At 36.8% G+C, this 13,439-nt stretch overlaps 1 protein-coding gene across 1 annotated transcript; it reads right to left on the bottom strand.

Annotated features, from left to right (window-relative positions):
• Positions 1-1,562: 1,562 nt before the first annotated feature.
• Positions 1,563-11,516, bottom strand: LOC100695758 (cathepsin S). Its single transcript, XM_019364686.2, has 8 exons — positions 11,311-11,516; positions 9,453-9,568; positions 9,205-9,327; positions 7,442-7,594; positions 5,812-6,036; positions 4,418-4,583; positions 4,117-4,219; positions 1,563-3,252 (listed from the first exon to the last, which is right to left on the bottom strand). The coding sequence occupies exons 1-8, from the start codon at positions 11,327-11,329 to the stop codon at positions 3,153-3,155; spliced, it is 1,005 nt and encodes a 334-aa protein (XP_019220231.1). The 5' UTR covers positions 11,330-11,516; the 3' UTR covers positions 1,563-3,152.
• Positions 11,517-13,439: the final 1,923 nt, after the last annotated feature.

Raw genomic sequence — 13,439 nt, 5'->3', positions numbered from 1 at the left:
CCTTCCCTGCATGTTATGAAGAACCTTCCTGGATGAGTGCATGATGTATTAACACAAGATTAATGCTTATAACTCTGAAACACTTACGTGTCCACATACATTTGGCTGTAAATTGTGTCTAGAAATAGACGGACCCATTTCAATCGTATTCCCTATTCAGACGAACAATTAATAGCTTATTATTTTCTTATTTTTGGCCTTCATTTTGAAATATCTGAGTCTTCACACCTTTGCTGCTCCACCTCACTCTGCTGCTCAGAGATGCCCCAATTAAAAACTTTGTAAATCTGAAATCCAATCGGTGAATGTTGTGTGTGGCTTTGAGCTCTGCGATAACAGAAATTTGCCTTAAACGATGAAAACATCAGAAACACAATTCAGTCATCATAAAAGGAGCTCAGGATGAAGCAGCAGAGCTGTTAGTATGCAGAGACTGCAACCAGTCTGCTGCATAATTCATGAACCACAGGAACCAAAGCAAGAGCTAAAAAAAAATCCTGTTTATGGCTGTGTGTTCAAATCCATCCGCCATAAATTTTACTAATTTATGTTATCTATCGCAGTTACCTATTTTTGACACTGATATAACGATTATTTCTATGATAATTTGTTATCAGAATAAACAAACTGTTTAAATACAGTCATACAAATATATTCACCACTCCCACCAGATGAATGTTGTTTACATAAATGGTTGTTTAGTTTGCTCTCAAGTGGTTACGTCTTTAAATATTTAAATAAATGCTGCAACGATTCAAGCTTTTTTTCAAGTATTTTTCTGAATCCTTTTTCTTTCTTCGAGGTTACAGTAAAAACGATCTTCACAAATTGTGAATTACATTCAGTCTTTTCAAGACAACAGGCTGCTGAATGTTTTCATTTAAACTAGAGATGAATGTAAAGGTGTTCACCTGACATAAACTATTAATAACTATTCATCTCTGATTTCAGAGGGTTTCAGAAACATGTACTTTGACTTTGTGGGTAAACAATGTCAGATCACGCTGCTAAACACAACATAAAATGTGTAACTGAAATCCCAGTTGATGTCATTATTCTTGCCTCTGCCTTCAACAGCAGTGTCCCTCCCACCTGTTTTTCTTTCCAAAATTTTTAGTGTAGTTGAAATACTGTTCAATCCCACTGTTGTAAGTAGGAATTAACAAGATCCATACAAAAAGCTTTAAACGGGAAAGAGCTGAGGGAAATATCTGACTGAGTCTGACTTTCCCCAGCTTGGACTCGACCCACCATGCTTTATTGTGCCATTCTTGTCCATGTGTTAGACTTACTAATGAATGTGGCTAACCAACCAAAGGCTTTAAAAAAAGATATACAAAACTTTAAACGTCAATCATGGTGGGACATTTTGTATCAACAACTAAAGAAAATCCCTTTGAATACCTCATGTGAAAATTGTTTGTTGTGATGTTGCACTAAAAAAAATAAAAATGACTCATTTGTAACCCAACACTGCAGTCTGTTGACTTTATTCTGACCTTGATAGAGGTGTTAGCAGGAAAGATATCTGGGTTTTAAAGGCCAACACCAGCACCAATAGCTGCTCGGAAATCTGATTTATTTTTTATTTTGTCCAAAAACAAGAAAACACGCTTACGAAACCAACTCTTCCTTTTAAACTTCCTTTTTGTTGAACAAAAATACAGTATAACATGCACAATTCAGTACTTGACCAGTTAAAACCCTCAACATCCAAGTTATGTTTACATATCCCCCTTTTGTCAGGTCTGTGATGGCAGACTGTGTGGAGAGTGGACAGACTGTGGACCCAAATGCAGACTAAAGACACGGTACTGGACTGCAGTCAAAAATGAAAGTGAGCTTTTTATTTTTGACAGCACAAAATACAACCAAAGAAAAAGGGAGACTAAAAGTAAACAAAAACTAAACTGCGAAAACTAAACACAAGGTACCTGGAACAAGAAAACCTGAGACCTGAAACATGACGGATGATGAACATGACAGACCCATCACCATGACACCTTTAAATTGAAATATTATAATTCCGTGTTCATTATTTTGTGAATAAGGAACCAGATTTTGGGAAAATTATTTATTTTTATATCGAGTCAGATTACATAATATCAGTATCAACAACAAAGCAGCAGTCAAAAAATACACAACTGTCCAGCGCTAAACATCCGGTAAAGTCACAACTTTTTACAATAGATATACACATATTTTTAATGAAACCTTGTAGCCTTGGACAGACGTCTGTACTTCTGGTTACCCCCTGATTTAGTAGTTAATGATAACCACAGTGTTGGGGAGTAATGGAATACATGTACCGCCGTTACGTATTTGAAATACAAAATATGAGTAACTGTATTCCGTTACAGTTATCGTTTGAAAGGGTGGTATTCGGAATACAGTTACTTTGCTGAAATGAATGGATTACACTGCGGTATTTTCCTGTTTCATATGTTGGGCTATGCGATCTCTATTTTTGGGAATTCCATGCCGGTGGAAACCCAAACAAAACTCGCATTAAGAGGCTCTAATGCCTGTGTCTCAACCTCGCGGCCCATGTCACCCCTACTTGCGGCCTGCATAATGACGTGAAGAAATATTTTAAAAAAATTATTCACAAAAATGATTTAATATGAAGGCAATAGGCAGAGCGTTACAGGCATAGCCCTAAAGAATGTAGCCTCATGGGCAGTGTAGTCCGTGCTGCAGGGAGAATGGACTGCCATACCCATTATGTGTCTGTGAGCGAGGGAGGGAGAAAAAGAGTCGTAAAGTAGGAGCTGTCACCGACCAGAAACGGGAGCTGGAAGCATGTAAATATAATAATAACCACTGCAGCCAAAAAGAGTGCCTGAGGAGCCCATATGTAAGTAAGCTATTAAGACTCGACTGTACACTGTGTTCATGTTTTCCTCCGAAAGCAACAAGTTGACCCAGACAACAAAGTAAAGCTAGTTTTCGGTTACGAGCCCGACACGGAACCCAACGTATTAGCCAGAGGTCCCTTTACTACGGTTCGGAGCCGCGGATATGTTTTATATACGCGCGGAATTGTTTTCTATACGAGATCGCTGCAAAAAGTGCAGCCTTACATAATGTCCACCCTACTGTTACTCATTTTATATTAAGATTTAAAAATTTAACTTCAGTGCACTGTGCAGTTACATGACGGGGTAACAGGCATACAAAGCGATGCCACACTGGTTGCCTGTGTTGCGTGCCATCCGGATGTATCCCTGATCTCCGAAGGTAGATCCCCAGCTGGAGAGTAAAATAAATAAAAAAAATCATTATGAAATTATGGCTCATCAGTGAAATTGAACTGTTTTTAAAACTCCACATGTCATAATAATGTATTAAGCCATTTCTATCTTGTTTTTCAGTTTTTACTATTATTTAAAATCTTTTTACTATGTCAAATAACACAAATTATTCACAGAAAAAAAGAAAACACAAGAACATAAAACCAGGTGCAGTGGATGAAAAAATGCTATTAATGCTTATTCATATGAATTCTAAACTTAAACCTGACTTCAGCAGCTGGTTGCTTTGTTTTAATCTATGCATAAACATTAACAAAAATAAATAAATAAACATTAACAAAACTGTCTTTCTTCTTCTTTCTTTTTTTTATTTACATTTAACTAGGTGCAGTGCATGTTTAATTATTAATAGGGATAAGGAACTTATATACATGGGTATGTCAATACTTTTGATTGGCTGTATTCTTTTGAAGTCTTGATGTTTCCATGGATTAACTAATGTTTGATTAAACTTTAATTTAATGATGAAGGCCAACTGGTATATCGCAGCCCAACAGTCTGGAGAATTATTGCTTAAGTTTTAAAAAAAAATATCATTTGAAGAAATCCACTTTAGTCCTGTCAGCAAAAACTGAATGTCTGAACAGAATGAAACAATCAGTCTTTGCGTGCTAATGATATGTACTCTTCTAAAAAGCCCTGACTTCTCTCTTTCACTTCTTATTTGTCTTCTAGAGTCATCCAGAATGCACCACATTAGTGAACAGATGGTGGAAGACAAAAGAAGCCCTGTCCATGAATTCACTTTGTATATATATAAAACCCAGATTCAAGAGAAATCAGTGCAGTGAAAAGGTCTCACCTGTTCTTTACGAGCCAGTAGTCTTGTCCATTCAGAGAACCGTAGCCCACTGCCAACACACCGTGATTCACCTCTTGTGTGCATGACGGGTCATTATACACTCCTGAAATTATAAGAAGAATTACCAATCTCATTGTAACATTCCAAAAAGCTACAAATAATAATTTCCAAGAAAGTTTTATTAATTCAAGCTTTTCTTGAAACGTTGTCATTCCTCCAAACTTCTCAAAACTGTTTTTCCATCTGTATTTACATATTAATAGACAAGAGTACATGTGACACCTGACGAAGTGTATCTTACCACTTCTATAGAAACTAAATCTGGGCCGCCTAGCATCAATTGCCACTGAAATGGGTCCAATGGTAGCAAGGGCCTGCTTCAGAGCGTTCTCGTCCCCTTCAGGCAGAAACTGGTAACTGGAACAGTTGGCAGCACGAGTTGCTGGGTTGTAGCGGCACTGCTCATCCTGAAGTTAAAGGACAAAATGTTAAAGGATCTGATGCAGTCAGGAAAAAATAAATAAATAAAAATCTGAAATTATTCTTGTTTAAAAACATACAAGGCAGGCCTTAGGCAGAACTGAACTAACTGGGAGGTAGGACCTCATACCACTAGAAGTGACACCAACCAGCAGAAAACACAAACTCACTGCCACTCCTTAACTAAGCTTTATAATATGTTTAGTCCTTGAGCTTGCTCTACTTGCACCATTCTAATGTGACATTTGACATATGAATGATACTTTGGCAAAGTTGTGGATTATTTTGGATTATGAGCAGCAGTTTTTTGAAACCACCCCTTTAGTCACCAGACACTGGGAAACAGGCTCTCCCTTGACTGAACTGCACCTCACTCACAATAGAGAAAGTCAGTGGTTTCATAATTTGTACTTTGGGACAAAACTAAACCTAAAGATGGTTTCAAAATACACACATATTGTCATGTCCATATTTAATATTTTTGGTCATTATGCTTATAGAATATTTCACATCAAAAAGTTGCTTTTTCAAATATCTTTTCCTAAAATTAAAAACATCGCCATCCCCGTGAGGCTGGAACAGTCTGTTGAAGCGACTCAGAACTGGCTTCCTCCTCCACACAAACAACAGCGAACTACATCAAGCCTGGAGGACAAACATGTTGTCCGCTCCGATTAATTTATTGTTGCTCCAAAGAGACGTTAACAGCTGACCACAGACAAGTGTGAGTGTTGCTGTCTACAGCCTGAAGGATCGGACTCAACTTCTTGCTGGTGTTTATACACCCACCTAGGTGTCTCATACAGGATTTTGTAAAGCTTGTGTTACAGTCCTATGTTTAATATTTTGTAAAACTTTGTTCACATGGTATGAACAACAGAAATAAAACAGAATATAATGATTGAAAATCATTTAAACCCAATATTTAATTGAAAATTAGACAAAGACAACATAAACTAACATTATATAAACATTATATTAGATTAAAGTGTATGTGTATAATAAAAAATAAAGTAGCTTTGCTCCTGTCTACTCAATTTTTACTGTAAATAATGAAGTCAGATGTTTTGGTTTTACCTTGAGAAAATTTACCTATTACTAATATTATAGCTGAGATTGTTTACCCCCTGAAAACATCAGTTAAGTACGTAGTGCATGTTCTTTTAGCACAAAAGTGTACTCATAGGGCCATAAAAAGGTTGTGTGTTTACTTACACGTCCTGTATATGGGTATGAAGCATCAGAGTCGATTCCGTGGTTGTCGATGACATATTGGAAAGCTCGGGTCATGAAGCCTCCATTGCAGCCGTGGTTACCGTATTTGCCAGAACAATCCACCAGGTTCTGAGGACTGAGATCCACCAGCTTTCCTGTACTCTTGGCTAACTGGCCTTCCAGGGCCCCTGCAGCACTGAAGGCCCAGCAAGATCCACAAGCACCCTAAGTTAAAAACAAAACAAACTCATAGGATCTGTAATACAAATATGCTTATATTCTCAGTATTCCTCTAAATGTCCATCTTAATAGCACTGATGCACTTTTTTACAATACCAACTACAAAAGAAGTCCTGCAATGATTTGCAAATCCCATATTTCATTCAACATGTCAAATGTTGAAACTGAGACATTTTACAGTTTCATGACAAATATGAATTCAATTTTGAATTTCATGGCAGCAAAAGTTGTCTCACAAATGTTGGGATGGAGGCAACAAAAGTTTTGAAAATAATTAGGCTAACTGGCAAAAGGTATTTTACACAGCATCCCAACATTTTTGGAATTGCGGTTGTAAAACTTTGACCCCAAATTACATATCTGACTGCACTTGTAGCTGTGACAAAATAAACAAGCTGAAACACACTGGTCTGGCAACAAAGGTGTTCTTTATATTAGTTCTGTGGCTTGAGTTTTCCTTTCTAGTCTCTTTCCACACTTCTTAGAAATCCATAGAGAAATCCATTTTGATTTTGATTTAATATATACTATTCATTGATATAATAATAAATAAACACTGAGTGAAAAATCCCCCTTCAACAATGTTCTTGTAGCTACATCAAACAGAAATAGCATAAGTTCCTTGTGCATCATTTCACACATTTCTGTGTTTGGCAGCTCAACAGGGTGTAGGAGGTTGAAGAACTCAAGTGACTATATGAGAATGTTTTTTGGTCAGTTACATTTACAGTTGCACAGAACAGAAGCAATGCCAAAATCAATATGTGTGTGTCTGTGGTTAAATGATATTCATCCGCACAACACAAGTTAAAAATAAATTGGGCATCAAAATCTGTTTCTTTCTTTTAAAATTATTTTTTTTATCTGTATGATTTTTTCCCCTTAGACTCTATGCAAAACAATTTTAGCACAGAAAGTCATATGGATTTAAAATATCTTAAAGTAATGCAAATTTTAGCACTAAAAGTTTCTAGAGACAAATAAAGTGAAGCTTTGGAATGGACTATTTACATACAGGAAGAAAAGGCGGAACATTAAGACATATATTTCCTTATTTCATCTTAAAATTTTTTTTTATATTAACCATCCAAAAACTAAGATAACGAGACGGTTTTGAAAGTATTTAGGTTAAAAAAAAAACCCCTGTAAGACCATGCTACCCACCTTCTTTGCACCAAAACAAGTGGAAGTGACAAAATAATTGCTAAACTAGTAACTGCGGTAATGACATCCTGTGTAAACATGAACTTATTCAAAGAACAAGGAACAGGATGATGGGGGAGATGTTGACACTACTGCCTGTGTGGCTATGAGACATGAAATGTTTTTGCTCTTCTCAGCAGCACTAATACATATACAATGATTTAAATGCCCTCTTGTTTTTTTTTACCTGCATCTTGACTTTGGTGACACAACCCTTCTCTCTCCAGTCCATGGTGTCTGGTATGCCAGAACCTGATGCCCCTGCAAAGGCAGATGGCGCCCTCTGGATGTCAGTGGGAGGAGTGAGACTGGCAAAAAACTGCAGGATCTCTTCTTCTGTCTATGATAAAGAAAACACCAATGATGAAATGAGAAGCAAAAGCCAGTCACAGTTGGCAGACAGTTATCAAAGTTTTCAACTTCAATATGTTTTATAAACTTTCTAAAAGCTTTAATTTTTCATATAAATCTCCCCTATGCAATACTTATATGTTATAATGCTCAATTTCCCTGACTTCATAATCTGCTATAATTCTAAGTACAAAAACACACAAATTTACACTCCCATGTGGAATTATTGTAGTGTTTGTTGATTTTTGCTACAATACTGAACTACTGATAAACACTGATAACTGAATTACATTTTAATATTTTTTTTTCCTCAAAGCAAATACAAGCATGTGTCATTTGGCGATTGTTGATAACCTCTCCTGGACAATGAGAACCTTTTTAATATTAGCAGAATGGAGAGAGCAGTCAAAAAAGAGAATAGTTTCAGCTTGCTGTTCCTGCTGTTGCAAGAGGTCACATGTAAATAAATAACTACCATATCAGATTTTTATGAGCACATATTAAAAATGCCCTGATAACATTCCTGGCAGTATGCAAAATTAAGCTAATGTGTTAAATACAAAATATGAAGACACTGAAACATGAAAACTGACACGGAACATAAAGACAGAGAAAGGGGAACACAGATGACACAATATTAGGAAAACCAGAAACATGAAGTGGTTAAAAAACCCCAAAAACTGAATACCAGGACTATGACGACAACACTATCAGTTTATGTGTTAACACATCCTTTACTTTTTTCAGGGCTTTATGTAAAAACTTAAAAACTTTAAAGTTGGTTTAAACTTAAAAAAACAAATAAACTTCTTTTAAAAATGTTATTGTTATTATTAAATATTGTTATTTAAATCATTTAAGGAAATTTAATGTTTAATTTCATAATGAAACTTTGCATCTAATTCAACTACTGACCAAGCTGCAGGCAGCTGAAGCTGTAAAAACATTGCGGCGCATCAAGTCTCGCTCCAAGCACTAACAGGAAGTGTCAACAGGAAGTCCAAACATGTCGCAAGACAACAAAAAGGCCATGGTGGCTGTCTTTTTGATTTAAGCTAGACTTTTCACCTCAAGAATAATTTTCCAGAGCTCCATCTCACCAACTTAATCTTTTTCCATTTGTGGGTCATAAAGCTCGAGATATTTCTTGATCTAAACATCTAGTTTTTTATTCATTAGCTTAAACATGAGAGAAAGCAACAGGGGATGAAAGGGTGCTTCTACAGAAGCTAAAAATGTGAGCTGCAGAAGTGTAGATGTACATGCAGGAAGTGAAAAAAAATATTTTGAGGGGCAGGTGGAAACTGATTATATGACTGTGGCAAGAGGTTTCTAGCCAGCATCACTGTGGAGGTTTTATGTGGAAAATGATGGTCAAGTGTTTCGTCATAACTCTGTTGGGCCTAAAGACAGAGACTTTTGAGCCACGTGTAGCCTCAGTTTTCTGCCAGTAATCTATCATCTATCACATACCCAGCTACTCTTCAATATGGATCAGCTTTGATCCTGTTGACCTTTCAACATCATTAATACAATCACCATTAATGAATAAAAATGATCATAAGTCAAAAACATTAACAAAGCAAGAGAGTGTCTCACCAGGTCTCCCATGTGATTCATGCCCAGTTCATAGGTGTGAAGTCCCATTGAGGCCTCCAGGTTGTGCACAGTAATCATCTTCAGGTTATTCTCCCACAGCTCCCGGCGGTGAGCGTCCTCCGCCTCACATAAAGAAAGAGCAGATGAGGTGAAAATGCTGTATAAGTTAATTATAAGCCTTGTGTAGCGCTTGTACAAATATAACACTTTCTAAAAAATATTTATTACTGCTACTTTTTGTCACATACATCATTTTTGTAGCTCTTCCCATGTGTCTTCTTCCACAGCTCCCAGTGGGCATCCAGTGTGGATTCAAACATGGCTGCTGCCCCAGCACACAGGGAGATGAGCAGCAACAGCAGGCCTGCAAACACACAAACATAGACGATGACACGAGAAGACAGGATGTCACCTGACCTTTGATGAGACTGATGCTCACTAACACACTGAGAAAAACAAGCTGCCTGGCAGAGAGCTCCAGTCAGAAACAGACCTTAGTTTCATAAAAACCACACATAGAGACTCTGGCACGACACAGGCCAAAATATTTTCAGAGTTGTGTTACATATTGACAGAAAGAAAACAATAAAAACACGGAAATCAAAACAAAGAATAGGCGTTTAGTGAAATATGAGCACAACTGAACTTATTTATGAGAGCCCCTGATATTTAATTCTTCTTATTAAAACCCAACATTTACTCTAAAAGGTTAACAGGAGCCACAACTATTTTCCTACATACATACATGGTAATTTTTCCCAAATCAAAAGGTCTTTTTTTTTCACAATTTTACTGTCTTGATCTGCTTCTCAGTCAGAACGGGGAAAAACATGATTGTAAACATTGGTTTATGTCACTTGTTATCAGATTGCTGGCAATAAATCTAAACCAAACTGATCTAGGTCACCCCTGCTTCTTAGAAACAGCACTCTGTATATATAGTTGAGTTTAAACCGAGTTTTTAAGCTCAAGGGCAATTTGAGGGTCAGGTCTTAGTAATACTATTATTTACAAATACTTCACATAATATGGAAGAATGGTTGCGTTTCAGAATGCATCAAGTAGCTGCATTTTAATTTCACTTTATGTTTTTTGGTTATTTAGTGCATTAGGTGGGATCAGTGAGATTTTTTTTTACACAAGTAAATAATATGGTGTAGAAAAGTTTGGCAACAAGCTGAGGAGGGCATACAAGAATCAACAAACAGGCCTCAAAATACAAAACGGGAGAGCGTTTGCTCAGTTTTCTTACAATGACAGAGAGCAAATATACAAAACTGAAGACACTGAAGTGATTCCACTGAACACTGCTGTTTGAACTGAGTGCTCAAGCATGTTACCAGATTATAACTGGTGCTGATGTTGTCTTCAGGGGTTTTATACTGAGGTGGCTCATTGGCCTCATCTACATAGCAAAAGTCATTTTTTAAAAAACAACTTTTTGCACAGATCACTGTGTCTTTAGTTTCTGAGTGTTAAGAGAAGTCTCAAGTATCACTTCCACATATTTAAGGCTGTACAAAATTATCAAAATGACGCCACAGATATGAAGCTCCACCCGTTATACCTGGTACAGTTCCCAGCTGGGGAAAGGACCCTCTTCAGACAACACACACAATACCCTCAGTGTATAATCTAAATGTATTATGATATATATAATATTTTCCACTTCGTTTTGTTGTCAGTTTCATAAATACAAATACAAAAACGAAGAATTCCGGTTTTATATTACTTTTAAATTGTTTTACTAAACAAATGCAACAGCGTAGTTGTACAGCACAGCCTTCCCGTCTATGGTGTAGTTACATAAGGATATACTAAAAATACACCGAGTGTGTTTGGATAATTTCTTTTTCTCCAATTATTAAACATTATAGAAACACTTTACTTAACTGTGATGACATTATAACAAGGTTACAATGCATTTCTATCGTTGAACACACCTGCAGCCTGAACAAAGAAAAGTCTTTGAAAACTACAAAAACGAAAGTAAAAGCAAACTAAAATATGAAGCTTTTTATGGGGCGATGTCCCCCTTTTTGTTTTACCAGCCATTAATATCTCTACTAAAGCTATTGAAGTATGACTAGAAAGTGTTTCACTTGCCTTGATTAGTCGGACTCATCTTTGCTCGTGCGCTGAACCCAGTCTGACTGCGTTTCCTTGTTGCTGTTATTTAAGAACAAAGTGTCACATGTTCTTTCGCAGTTCTTCCTCTTTCGAAAGTAAGAGCTACGGCGTTTTCCTCACAGTGCAGGAGAGGAATAGTTGAACGCATAAGACATAAAATAGAATGGTAAATGGCCTGTATTTGTATAGCGCTTTACTTAGTCCCTAAGGACCCCAAAGCGCTTTACACTACATTCAGTCATCCACCCATTCACACACACATTCACACACTGGTGATGGCAAGCCACATTGTAGCCACAGCTGCCCTGGGGCGCACTGACAGAGGCGAGGCTGCCGGACACTGGCGCCACCGGGCCCTCTGACCACCACCAGTAGGCAACGGATGAAGTGTCTTGCCCAAGGACACAACGACCTTCCGATTACAAGACGAACTGCCAACAAAGGCAAGGAAGAAGAAGGTAAACAAAAAACACTTATTCAGAGGTTTTCCCAAAAATTGAACCACAGAATTGCACACGTTCGGAAAGTATGACAAGTACACACACTCAGCATTTTAAAAGTTAAAATTAAAATTAAGACATTAAAAGTGTCTTACTTCCCACATTTAGCCTTTTCATTGCACCCTATGAGCAATCAAGTTTTGTAGTTTTAATTAATTAATTAATTTATCTTTAGTTCAGTGTAGTTGGGTTATTTCCAGATTGGGGTTTGCTCGTTATTATTTTAAGTTTTAGTTTGGCTTCTTGTTAGATTGAGAGTTGGTTTTTTGTTTTATATTAGTATGGCAGAGGCAAGATTAAAGAAGTTCAGAATAAACACAACAGAAGCACACCGCTTTGTAAAAGAAGATATCTCACAGTCATGTTTCATATGACACAATTCCTTTCTTGAAATGACAAATTCGACCAAGCTGACAAAGATATTTCCAACAATATTTCCTTTAAGTTTTCATTTGATCTCACTGAGTTTTGTACAGAATGGCATAAAATCATAATTTTAGCTGTAGCTACCCGTATTAACCTTGCTGTGAGACTATCATATGTGCAAATGACAGTTTTCTCTGAGGGTTAGAAATATGGAAATGGAAAACTTGGAGAATGGAAAATGATATTATGGCAATACACTCATTCGAATTTTATATTTAATTCACTGAAACTAATGAGAAAGGTTGGGAAGGTCATTAAAAATGTTGGAAGTTCATTCTGCAGTTACAGGAATAAGTGGTTCTGGACAGAAGTGAAGGTCAAAATAAATATTTGACCTGTCAGCTCTAAATGAAAGATCATGAGGTCAGTGCGTTTTCAGGCAGTCTGCTGTTGGATGAACACAGAAAACTGAAAGAGGAACAAACCAAATCATGCATTTCAGTCATGAACAAATAAGTTCAAGCAATGGTTTAATGACACTACATGCTTTTATAGAGTAATTCAGCACCACATACATAATAATCATTAATGCAAACTCCTTGTGGTGACAACTATGGCCAAAAAAATACAAATGTCACTCATTTTCCTACATGAAAATAGTCATGGGGGTTAGTGTTGGGGTGATGGTGTATATGTTCCTTACTTCAAAAAATATAGAAATATTGCACACTTAGTAGAATAATTAAATTATAAATATAAACACAACAGGCACTTTATATACCTGTTAAACCACTCATTAAAACAATGACTGATTATCAGCCAGTCCCATGGCAGCCACTCACTGCATTTAGGCACATAGACAGGTCAAGACAACCTGCTGTTCAAAATTTGAAAATATCCATTGATATTATAGGAAGGAAACAGTAACTCAAAAAATCAGTAATTATAACCAAGATGTGTAGAAAAGTCTTCCAAATCTTTGAATGCACAACATGTCAAACCTTGACGCAGCTGTTATGGCCCATCTAGGGGCGGCCAGACCACAACATAAGGGTGAGCCATCTTCATCAGACCCGAAGCAGCCACATCACACAACTAGTAAAGTTTGATAATCATTTATTTAAAATATATTCATTCGTTAGGTTATTTGACACAGACGAGGAGCTGATTATAGCTTTGGGGTGGACCTAACGCCAAAACAACAAACAAAAGGAGCCTATCTCGAGGATTCACCAAATT

The sequence above is a fragment of the Oreochromis niloticus genome, linkage group LG11 (genome assembly GCF_001858045.2).
Source record: "Oreochromis niloticus isolate F11D_XX linkage group LG11, O_niloticus_UMD_NMBU, whole genome shotgun sequence".
NCBI lineage: Eukaryota > Metazoa > Chordata > Actinopteri > Cichliformes > Cichlidae > Oreochromis > Oreochromis niloticus.
Note: the sequence above shows the minus strand (reverse complement) of the source record. Positions and strands in the feature narration are given on the sequence as shown.